At 45.8% G+C, this 13,149-nt stretch overlaps 1 protein-coding gene across 1 annotated transcript in view; it reads left to right on the forward strand.

The window, feature by feature from the left end:
• Positions 1-13,149, forward strand: part of mtnr1aa (melatonin receptor 1A a) — a gene marked incomplete at both ends in the record, with an annotated part of 43,755 nt that continues 30,606 nt past the window's right edge. The window contains one exon of the mRNA XM_080535136.1: positions 1-181. Within this exon, the coding sequence (XP_080391262.1) occupies positions 1-181 (181 nt within the window). The remainder of the gene's footprint in view (positions 182-13,149) is intronic.

The following is a 13,149-nucleotide window of genomic DNA, read 5'->3' on the forward strand; positions in this document are numbered from 1 at the left end:
ATGGTTATAAATGGGTCTGTGAACAGTTCTGAGCTGGACCTAAACGAACAAGTCCTGAATCGCCCTCCGTGGGTGACGACAACTTTGGGGTGCTTCCTCATATTCACGATCGTGGTTGATATTTTGGGCAACCTTTTGGTGATTTTTTCGGTCTATCGCAACAAGAAGCTGCGGAACGCAGGTGAGTGATCCGACATGAGGATGACAGAGAGAGAGAGAGGGGGGGGGGGGGGTGAGAGAGAGATATCGAGACAGAGAGGGGAGGGAGATGGAGAGGAAGTTTATGGTGTTAACGTAAACAAATGTTTGTTTTTTACACTTCAAGCTAAACAACAATGTTCATTGTTTTGAAACGTTTGATTCGAGTCCAACAAGCGACAGACGCGCGTTTGGAGAGGGCGTGGGCGCGCAACGACAATGTCTTATTATGTCTCATGTATCTGTTGTATACAGCTTAGGCTGTTGTCTGCATGTTTCTAGCCTAGAATACCTCCATCGATTAAAACAAAATTGTAGAAATTGCGTCGGTGTATGTGAAGGAATTTCCATTGTGATGTGGTGAATCGGATGATGGTCCGTGCGGGTGCGTGCTCGGGAAACGCTCCTCCGGTTGGGATGTCGTTTAAAGTGAAGCTTGGGGAATCGATTAAAACATCCATCACCTAAAGACAATGTTGTCAATGCAACATTGTCTTTAGGTGATGGATGTTTTATACAACATTGTCTTTAGGTGATGGATGTTTTAATCGATTCCCCAAGCTTCGCGTTAATGGGCATAATATGTGATCTCGAATGGAATCGTTATCGAGGAATTCTATCAAATAAGAATAATCCCAATCCATAATCATAATGGAGTCAATGACTTTTGAGAAGGTGAACGAATGTGGTTTTTTCTTGAATGAAACAACAGCCTCGTGGAGTTTGATTGACACCTTGACGGGCTGACGCGACTGGAGAGAGACACCCGGGTGGAGTGCAATTTGTCTTGGCAAATGATGTCCTGCCCACTCTCTGAAGCTGTTTTTTCAATAATAATAATAATAATAATTTAAAAATGAAAGTAGATGACGGAACGTGCGTCACGTGTGCGCTCTGTTTTGTGAATTGAAAACATCACCCGGTAATAAAACAGGACTCGATACAGATATATAAAACCGCGACACAGAACGCATTCAGCCCCGTTGGACGCGCGTACAAGCGTTTTTACCGTGGTGTTGTATTTTGTTAGTTAAACTGTTCAAGAACTCACAATCCCAGTTGGAATATAGGCTATTGAAGGAGCGGTGCGCTCTCTGAATATCACATGGACGTGCTTGCGCTCCTGAACGATCCTTGTCACGCAGTGACTGACACACTGAAATACTGTAGACTATGACACACACACTCACACGCACGCACGCACGCACACACGCACACACACACACACGCACGCACACACGCACGCACGCACACACACACACACACGCACACTGCTTTGGTTTATGATAATCCCTCCATTTGGTAAAAACTCCAACGCGGAATTGCGCAATAGTAACTGTCCTGGATTTGGCTATTTTAATAGTGTACACAGACATGACTGTGTTACATAATAGAATAACCCTCCTCTCCGCTTAGGCAGAGGAGATTACATCTGTGTGATTTGACGTGTACTGTGATGCGCTGCCTGCTGACCCAAGTCCACTTTGGGAGCTGAGAGGAAGAGAGAAAAAACCTTGTGAAATGAAGACATTAAGGGAGTGTATTGTTGAGGACATATACTATATATATATAATTAATTAATTTATATATATATATATTAATTATATATATAATAATAATTAATCGTGGTTGGCAGCCTGTGAGGCCGTAGCGATGGTGGCACAGTAGCAATTGGAACTCATTCACAGAGCAGTCAGTTATGTTTATGTGAACCAGGCACGCACGCGTGCACACACACACATACAAGCACACACACACACACAGACACACACACACACACACACACACAGTGACCAGAATTTAAAGGGGGCAATTCATAACTCTGTGAAAACAGAGTGTCAATTTCAACTCAACCAGTGGCTGTTCAGCTTACTATGCTGGTCGGTGCCCTATATGATGTTACGAACTGTGACTCTATCTGTCAGAGAGGCTTAATGAGAACCAAGGTGTTGGGATTGGGAAGGTACAAACAGTGTAACAAACCTGTATAAGGCCTGGAAGCACCTCCGCCAAGCCAGTTAACTCTCTTGGGGTTGTGGTGTGCGCGGCCGGTTGGTATGCGTATGGGATGAGGGTTCGAGACCTGCATGGGGTGAGGTACCGTCCTAGATAGGTATACTTGTTTCTGACCACATTCCAGTATCTACACAAGCATAGCTTAAATGAAAAGGTGCACGCATGTCGGCAATTCTCAAGTAGTGCAAATTGACCAAATAGCTTCTTAAAAAAGAAATGTGGTTTTCCGTTTCTTTGGCATGTTATGCAAGTTGAAGTGTTGAAGAGCCCACTGGATATAACAAACAACAGTTTTAGGGTCACTAAATATTTTGTTTTGTGAATTTGTGAATTGGATTCACTGTGTAGTCTGCCCTAGGCTACTGGGTTAGTGATACATGGCTTCTAAACAAACGTACGTTTTAGGATGTTCTATCAGCATGTTGTAATGTGCTAAACATGCAGTTAGATGTTCACAGCAATGTACCATCTTAGCTGATAGCTGCTAACAGCTGTTTTGGGTGTGTTTTGATTCAGAGCGAGTATTTGGTTCGAGGTGTACCAACATTCAAATAATCTTCTTCAACGATTTTCCGATTTCAATGTACGACACATCATTTGAAAGCTTACAATCTACACTTTCATACACCTGGGGAAAAAAAAGAAATGACCTAAAATAAATATATCAGAAATATGACCTTGCCTACCTTGAGGACTTGTTCACCAGACCCATACAGAATGTCACATGTCACATGTCATGGCCATGCCTGCTCAGGCGTATATACACATGCCAGTATGGGCGTTCTTACACAGAGTTTGTAGTAGTCGTGTTCCACAACAGCCCTACGACGACTATGAACAGCTTGCGCTGACGAACGACCCCGTCTCCGTCGGGTTCATGCTCTTTCGGAGAGGAAGCGTGTGCAATTTTCCACCCCAGTTCCCAAACCGACGCCGAAAACCCAAACGGCTCCCGCGGTCTTTGGCTCTGTTCAAGCTAACAACCCCCCCCTCTCCCCCCGCCCCTCCCCCCCACACAAAAAAGATGAATCCTTAAGTGATGATTGAATTATCCGTTTTTAGACAGTCTGTGTTGGAATGCTGTGAGGGTTCTCCTCCCCTGTTTGGAGTAAGTCGGTTGGATTTCAGATTTTAGAATAAAAGAAAATTGGTGGTGGGAGTTTTCCACATACACACTGAAACCCAGCTTGAACTTCCAACAGAGCAAGCACGGGTACACACACGCACACACACATGCATGCAAATACACACGCACACACACACACACGCACGCACACACACACACATACATGCACCTACACATACATGCACCTACACTCACACACACACACACACACACACACACACACATAAAAACACACACATACAAGCACACACACACACACACACACACACACACACGCATGCATGCAAACACCCCCCCCCCCACACACATACACACACGTAGCAGTGAGCTGCCCTTTCTAGAAAGTTCAGCGAGAGTGAAGTCACATTTATTTTTTGCTCGGGGACAATCTCTCCCTCTCTGCATTGCAGAGGGCCTCGCATCAAACGGGACACGACACAGAATCCTCCAATCACCGAGCGTCGTTAAGGCTCTGAGGGACCAAGGCAGCAGCCACCACCACCGCTGACCTGTCGTGTGTGTGTGTGTGTGTGTGTGTGTGTGTGAAGAAGAGGAGTTCTCTGTAAATAATAAATCACCTCGGAACCACCAGAGGATATGAGCCGTATCTAACGGCCTTATTACACGGCGCGTCTGCGCCACGTATGTTTGTCTGCTATCTCTAGTGGTAGTAACTCTCTCTGCTAGGTAATCAAGCTTGTGTGTGTGTGTGTGGGGGGGGGGGGGTGAGCGCGCGTGTGTGATTGATTGCGTGATCATTCAGGGTGTTGTCAGGAGACGAAAGCTCGACGGGCGTGATAACAGAGAGAAAACATGAGGTGATGAACATTTACGTGTCACAGATAAAGTCGCTGAGTCACTCTGCCGGAGAGAGGGGAAGTCTGTGCAAAACTGTCCAGGCGTAGCACTGGCGATTCGGTCAGAGGTTGCGCTTGGGTAACCCCACAGGGCTCAAACCAGGCGGGGGGGGGGGGGGGGGGGGCTCCTTGCATGGATGACCTTGACATACACTCACCTCACCGGCCACTTTATTAGGTACACCTTGCTAGTGCCGGGTTGGACCCCCCCCCCCCCCCCCTCCCCTCTTTTGCCTTCAGAACTGCCTCCTACACCGAGAGTCTAGGGCTACTTTCGGACATACAGGACCAGTCCAAAAGTTTGGACACACTTTCCCCGTTCAATTGAATTGAAGGGGAAGTGTGTCCAAACTTTTGACTGGTACTCTCCAAATCTCAGACAGGGCTGAGTCACCCAATCCTGAGTAGTCCCTCTGCCAGAGTACTAGAGTACTAGAGAGTACTAGAGTGAAGCATCTGCTTTTAGCTTTAGTGTGCGAAAGTAGCAGTTTGGACACCACCCAGGGCGGCCTGGTTCCACAGTAATCCTTCAGTGTAAACTGAAGAGAACTGAAGAGAACTCCCACCGAGGTTCTCACTCCCCCCCCCAGAGGGATATTGTTGTTCGCTTCCAGAGACGCCCCCCCCCCCCCCCTGAGCGTGTGTGTTGTTTTTATTCCAACCGGCGTGATCATGATGTATTATCTCCCCGCATTGTTGCGTGTTTTTTGGCGGAACGCCTGATCGACGTCGGCTGTTGTTTTTCTTTGTCGTCGGCAGCCTTTCCGTCGTCATTAACTGCTGTCTCTCCTAGCCTAATAAACACTTCTGAGGGCTTAATGCGGCGTTAAGTGGCGTTTGCGTGTGTCTCCGTTTTACACAATGCGTTTTAGGCCTCTTAATACCCATTGGCCTTTTGTTGTTTGCGGAGGATTTTAAAAGAAATTGGTACCCCACAGCCGTGAGGCGACGCCTGTGAAAACAAATTGTGTGCCTTTTGTTTTTTTGGCCTCCTAAATACATTCTAACCCCCCCCCCCACCCTCCCCCGTATACTTCAGGAGAAAGATGGATGATTGGTATGCGGCATAGAGCCAGGTTAATCAGGTTTATCAACTCCAGCTCTGTGTCGTCAAGCCCATCACAAGCATACGTTGTGCTGGGCTTGAAAACAAACCGGGATGATTTCTTCCCAGGACTGGTAATTGAGAAGACCCAGCATCACAGACACCCCATTGTGTGCACCCTCAATGTGTTCAGGGCGGTCGATGTTTGATTGAAAGCCTAGTGCCTGAAACAGTGTGTTCTGTGTTCTGACTGCTGCGACTCTATGTACGTCGGACCGTCTCTCTCAGCGGGACAGGGTCCCGTCGGTGTGGATCTCCTATCTCGGGAATCGGAACTTGTGGTTTTTCCGATTCTCAGTTTTTTTGTCGAACACGTGGGGCACCTGGCACGGAACAGGAGAGGGGTTCTGTGGTTGAACTGCAGCGGACTCCTCTCGAGTAGTCAAAACCGATATCAGAGGATTTTGCCTCACAGCCAAATCCGTTTGGAGAGATGCGATCGATACCAGAGATAGAACCGTGCCGCGTGGACTCCACAGACACAGGTGTAGGGTAGCGCGTCTCTCCCCCTCTTCCCACCGAATGCACTTCCGCAAAGTAGGCCTTTTAACAAGAAGTGGTCCGGCGTGAAAGAGAGCTAACAAAGTACCCCCCCCCCCCTGCGAGTGGCCATATATCCAGGGGTGCACATAACTTTTTGGGGCCAGTGCTCAGAGGAGCACCTAGGGATGCTGCTTGGTGCTCCCCGAGCTCACGAGTCACGACCCGTCCCACAGGATGGATAAAAAAGGGATACATGGATAACTTATATTAGCAAAACGACATTTATTCAAAAATAAGATGAACGAACAAATGATTGTGTGCAAAACAAAAGAAACAAATGAAAAATCAAATGACTGCTCTTTAAGCATGAAAGTCTGTCAGACTCCTTTAAACACAATGAAATCAACTGACATCTCTTTAAGCACTAACTGAATGTCTGTTCTTTAAATACAATGAAATCAACTGATATCTCTTTAAGCACTGCTCTGTTCTGTAAACACTGAAATCAACTTTCAACAAAAAGTTACAGCCTAAGCATTTACTTATGCTACAAGCTTAATCATCATCATCATCACTGCTCTCTTGACTGTTGTTAATACTGTCCTCAATTTCAACCATGGTAGAGGATGTTGTAGGCTATCACTTTAAATAGCTCATTATTTTGATTGTGCAACAAAGTCTTTTTTTTTCTTCTTCTAATATAATTCCCAACCATATTCCCTGGGTCAGGGGTCGAGGTGTGATAATGAAGCTGTAAAACAAACGTCTGAACGTTTGAAAGCTTCAGAGAAAAGAAACGTGAAGTGCCTTGGTGTTGTTTTTCCTTTTAGCGACGAGTCGTTCGGGACTGAATTTTCACGTGTCGGCGTGATAACCATGCGATGCGCGATACGCGGAATGAAAGTACAAGTTACGATACTTTCCGAATGTTTTCGTGAGGGGAGTCGCCGTGGTCGTCGTCGGTGGGTACATTGTGGTCATGAAAGGATATGGTATTGGTATTAACGGGCAGTCAGCAGTTAGCAGTAGGAGTTTTGAGGAAGTCAATTCCTCTCCCAGCGCTTCCAGCTGTTGGTGCGCAAGAGCGCGTTCATGCCGCTGATCCTCCGCGCAACATGCATTTTGGCGACGCATGCGCACTGGCGCACCAGTTATGTGCACCCCTGCATATATCTAACTGTAATCATCACGTTGCAGACTTCATCACCTCTGAGAGTGTGAATAGACCTCTCGGGAACTCCAATTTCGCCTCGGCACCGACAGTGTTTTCCGGCGATGGATCATTAAGGTTGAGAGCTTTCGAACACTGAGAGAGAGAGAGAGAGAGAGAGAGCGAGAGCGAGAGAGACGCGCGGCAGGTGTTCGCCTCGGTGACGGGTGTGAAATTGAACACGTATGATGTGTTTGAAACCCCCGTGCGCGCCGCTTCCCGAGAGAGACAGCTTCTACTGTACGTAGATAATATTGTTACTCTTCCGACTACTATATAGGGTCAGGAATTGTGTTTCTTTCGTTCCTCCACACCGATGAGAGCGAGGCGTTATTAAGGCGGCGTCTCTGAGACTCGACACATTCCTCCGCTGACGTCCTGTGTCCACTGTACCCGTTTCATTCACAGATATTGGAATGTCTACACTCTGCTTGTACACAGGCCGCAAGATAATTGTATTGCCAGCGAACAACAGAGTCTGGTGGAATGTGTTTACAGCAGGGAGGGAGTTTTACATTCAACCACATTCACACTCAATGAGATAGACAGCCAATACTGTAAACACAATAGAATACATCATGTACAATGGTTGTGCAATATGTGTATATATAAGGCAATCTCTCTGGTCCTTTCAGCTGAATAATGTCCCTTGTCTTTCTCTGCCTACACTCTCTGTGGCCTCAGATGCATATTGTAAACGTTCCTATGTTGTCTTTCCCCCAAGCCCTTCTTACTATGTACATAGTCAATAGAAAAGTATCGTGCCTAAAACCTTGAAGTTGTATTTTCTTTTGCAACTGCCCACAGTGGGTTGAAGTTTGTTTTCCCAGGTTACATAATCTGTCATTTCTCCTCTGTGTGCACATACTTCAGATATGCACAGGAAAGGTATTAAATCTTATTAAATCTTTATTTATGCTTTCCCACTGAGACACTTACACTTACAAACAACTACAGCGACAATTTACACAATACCGTCAATTAAGACCCCTACATTCCTTGGATGACAGATCATTTGTCAAGGTCTTAAACACACAAGCTCATTGGTGGGTAAACATTTACAACTTCAAGCCACAAGAAAAAGGTGCATTCCCCTCATAAAAGTGACACCTCATAAAAACAAGAAAGAAAAGGCGTGAAGTGTTTGTTTGGGTTGCCGTGGCGCTGACAGCCAGCTGTGACAGTTACAGTATGTTCGTTTAATTCTCTGGGACCTCGTTGGGAGTTCATAACTCCGACGTTAATGCGTTTGAGCGCTTTTGAAGTGAGGTCGACTCATCAATCATTGAGTTTTTCCAATTTCAGTCGGACCGCTAGAGGGTTGCTCGGCCCCCTAGAATATGAAGTATATATATCAAGAATATATATATAGAATATAGAATATGAAGTATATTTGTTACGGTACATGTGGGAATACGGTACATGTGGGAAAACTAGGGTTAGGGTTAGGTGCTAGGGTGACTTGGTACATGCTGGCATGTCTAACCCCAACCCTAACCTTAACCTTAACCCTAACCCTAACCCTAACCCTAACCCTAGCACCTAACCCTAACCCTAGTTTTCCCACATGTACCGTATTCCCACATGTACCGTAACATATATATCAAGAATATATAGAATATGAAGTATAAAGAAAAGAGGTTCTGGATGCCAACTTGATCCCTTCAAACATGCTTTCGGGAGCGAGCATATACACAGCATATACAAGAACACATGACAAAGTAAAATGTTCATGTGAGAAACATGCATGATACATGCACGTGTGGTTGTTAACAATGACATATCTGAACAATTATTGTGTCATGCAATCGTACAGAAAGACGAACCCTGTTGAGATTGAAACTTTTTCAAAATGTTTACATTCTACTGTTGAAATCACCAGTTTTCTGACGAGGAGATGAAAGGTTCGAAGGGATGTGTCGCACCTCGCAAATCATCATAAACCCGGGTTTCCCCACTTGACGACTGGCCACTCAGGAAACTGATAAGAATAACAAGACAAAGGGGAATCGTTGCCGAAAGCTCCGAAAATATGCTGACTTACTGCTATTTGATCACGGCGTCCTCAGGTCAGTTGGTGTGAGTCTGGTCGTCAGTTACAGCGTCGCTTGTCCGCCCCCCCCCCCCCCTTCTCTGCCAACATTATTAATAACGTGTGGGGAACGGGAGATAGGCTAACTGCCCGTGGAGTTAAATCTTTAGAGAAGGCCCATTCATTAAGCTGTCCCCGGTGTAATCACATTTTAGGGGAGTGCTCCCTCTAGTTGCTATAACGACGGTGTGGGCCCTGGCGAAACCAACCTCTGCTAGCCCGTAAATCACTTACGCTCTGCTCTCCACCGTACCGACTCTATCAGGGCGAGTGGAGCTTCCAGTCAAGAAGGATGGTAAAAAGTGGAAGTCGTTAATGGCTCTGAAGTATGACTTGTCAGCGCACATGCTCACGCCCGCGCACACACACACACACACACACACACACACACTGTGCGGTGTGTGTGTGTGTGTATTCTCGGAGCACCGGGGGGACTTCTCGCGGCGACCCATTCAACAGAAGCTAGAAAGTGTCTCATTCCTGCAATTCCACCCTGTCTGAGGCTCCAGAGAGGGGCGCATGTTAACGGCTGTGAGGACTTGCCTTTTTTTTCTCTCCTTATGCGTCATTACCTTTGATTTGTTGTGTGAAGAGTTCAGAGTTCAGCTGGCTAATAGAAATCCAATTGGACCACATTGATGGCATTTAGCGACTGATAGGGTTGAACGGTGTGTTGTTGATGTGTTTGCCTAGCCAGTGAGTGAGTCACCCTATTGGCACTGCAAGTTTGGAGTGTCTGTGGTTTGCAGAGCCAGTCCAGTCAGCCTATTGGCACTGTAAGTTGTGTGTGTGTGTGGCTTGGTTAGTTGAGCCAGCTTCCTGACAGATAGGTGTGCCTGATGGTATCGGTGTTGGTCTCAACATCCCCAAGTTCTGCTCTTCAGGGCTGCGCAGACACGTTTGGAACGTGGGAGGGAGGGGGGGCGGGGAGAAGAGAGGCAGAGAGGGAGAGAAGGAGAGAAACGTCTATCTTGTATACCAAGAAGAAAAAAGAAGACAGACACAGGAAAGAGAGAGAGAAAGAGAGAGAGAGAGAAAGAGAGAGAGAGAGAGGCAGAGACAGGCAGAGAGGGATAATAATGTATTGGAGTACAACCATGGAAAGGATTCTGATGGGTTTGATGCAATTGAAATGACTTTCAGCTTTAACGTAAGGGTTTGAACAAAAGATATTGTATGAAAAGTTTAGGGATTGCAACCATTTTTATACACCGTCCCCTATTTTCAGGGCCTCAAATGTAATTGGACAAATGAACATAATCATGAATGAAATGCTAATTTTTAATACTTTGTCGAGAATCCTTTGCAGGCAATCACTGCCTGGAGTCTAGAACCCGTGGACATCACCTAATGCTGAGTTTCCGCTTTTGTGATGCTTTGCCAGGCCTTTACTGCAGCTGTCTTCAGTTGTTGTTTGTTCGTGGGTCTTCGCCTTTTAGTTTTGCCTTCAGCAAGTGAAATGCATGCTCGATCGAGTCGAGATCAGGTGATTGACTCTGGCCATTGCAGAATACTGTGAAGAACAGTCTAATCAACTATGCTGAATTTGTCTGAATCTGAGCAGACAGAATATCCCTAAACACTTCAGAATTCATCTGTCTGCTTCTGTCTTCTGTCACATCATCAATACACACTAGTGACCCAGGGCTATTGGAAGTCATGCATGCCCATGCCATCACACTGCCTCCACCGTGTTTTACAGATGATGTGGTATGCTTCGGATCATGAACCGTTCCAAGCCTTCTCCATACTTTTTTCTTCCTGTCATTCTGGTACAGGATGATCTTAGTTTCTTGCCTCCCTGCTTGGCTCTCAGCATTTAAGTAAAGGGTTGGATTGGGGTAAGACCCTGCGACATACCAACTTCCTGTCCAGGAGGTGTACTTGTACATCAAGCCGCCTCACACTATGGAAACAGGAGATAGGCTCCTGCCCTATGGGCCATTAGACTAAAGAACCATCGGTTCTCAAAGCTACTTACTACTTACTACTGGTCCCAGGACCGGCACGCCCTTGGATACACTAAGGGTGTGTTCTCACTAGAACATTTGCTTCACTTGGAATCGGAGTTTAGGATAACATTTGCTTTGCTCTGCGTCGTTTGGAGCTGTGAGAACGCGCATTTGAAGTCGCTCCCGGAGCAAACAACCGACGGATGCTCCGCTTGAAAAGGGTGGTTTCGCTCCAGTTAGAAACAACACATCGGGGCTGTCCATAGGAAAACAACAGCGCATGAGTGTTGATCTGCATAACAATTTTCAATTGTTCTGACCAATCAACTACCACGTATGTTGCTTCGATTGCGTATGTTACTTTGTTTACATAAAGGGCTGTGAGAACGCAAATCAGAGAAATAATTTATGCAACAATGTTGCAATATCATTCACTTGCTCCGGGGCATGTTTCAGACTTTCATGTGAGAACATGACCTTAGAGAGCTAGAAGTAATACCGTAGCCTGCACGCACTGATCTGAGATCCGCCTGATAGATCTTCGATTTCCGAACCAGCAGACAGTGTTCTCACCGTCCTACACTAATACAGCTTGGCTTAAATTCTGCATGATCCACAGTATCAGAAGCCTTAGATACGTCAATGAAAAGGGCTGCACACTGTTGTTTGTTGTCTAAAGATTCAATCCAATCGTTTGCTGCTTTTAGGGCCGCTGTAGTTGTGTTGTGTTTATTTCCTAAACCCTAATCAGTTTAGATTTGTCAGTAGATAAGAACTCTTAACTCACAAGGGATTCCAGAACCGCAATCAGGACAGACAACTTGGAGATGGGCATGTCATTGTTTAAGTGTCGGGTCAACCTCTTTCAACAGCGGAAGAACAGTTTCCATATAAGGGGAATTTCCTTAGTGTCCAGGGAGAGAATTAAAAAGAGGGGTCAGAAGTGGGGCGATAAAATCAGCTGCTAGCTTTGGAACGTAAGGTTCCAAGTGATCAGGACCTGACGATTTCCTAGTGTCTAAAAGTGTGAGGGCTTTATGCGCTTCTGAGAATGTCACCAGATTCAAACGAAAGGTTTGACTTGACTGTAACCTGACTGTCAGAACAAACAGTGGGGAAATTCTCATGAGTCATGTTGAGAGAGGAACCAAAGGCAGGAAATTAAACCAATTTAGCCTTTTGCACTACTGCTAGTTGCACACACCCCAGGTCAATATGAACACTCAATTACAACTTGAACTACTGCTGTTTACATATACTACCTTTGCACATACCATATTTGTGTACCTCTTTTTGATATAGCCTCTATTTAAACATCGATATACACCATACTGTACATAGCTACCTTAACAATACATAGCTTACTACTTTCCATCTCCTGTATATACCTTTAACTATCATAGTTGCCATACTGTACCTGTCACTTATCACTGTCACGTTTTATATCACTATTTGCACTTCTGGTTAGACGCTCAGTTGCATTTCGTCCGGTACTTGTACTCTGCAATGACAATCAAGTTGAATCTAATCTGATCTAAATTGAAATGCTCATTAAAAAACAACCATAAGCCATTTCAGCCTTATCAGAGATTTGATGTGAGTCCTTAACAAGGCATGGAGGAAGCAGGATGACGTTTTGATTTCCAGCTAAGGGTGTCGCAACGTTTCAAGGGATTGTTTAGATTATTTGAAGTGAGGAAATGTTGGCTGTTCTAATCGCAACTGTGCAATTGGCCGGTCTCTTCAAAAGCAAACCGGTTTGAATCAAGACTTTGTTCTCCAGGCTTTTGACCATGCCACGTAAGTTGAATAAACCCGTTGTGAAGCGTGCATTATTTCGGCCTTTTACTCTGAACTTTCGGAGGGGAGCGCGCCTCTGTCTGTTACGTTCAGAGCTAATGAACCCAAGCGCAGAACACAGAGTCAGGGCACGTATATAGAAAAGGACAGGATCTTAATGAGGGAATAGCGGGGAAGGGAGTAGAGGGCAGGGCAGGGCAGGACAGGACAGGGCAGAGTGGGAGGAGTAGAGAGGCAGACAGGGCGGGTCGGCAGGACATCTGGCGATCAGTGGACGAGAAGCCAGGATGATGAAGTGAACCACAGGTGT

The sequence above is a fragment of the Nansenia antarctica genome (genome assembly GCF_963989245.1).
Source record: "Nansenia antarctica genome assembly, chromosome: 6".
NCBI lineage: Eukaryota > Metazoa > Chordata > Actinopteri > Argentiniformes > Microstomatidae > Nansenia > Nansenia antarctica.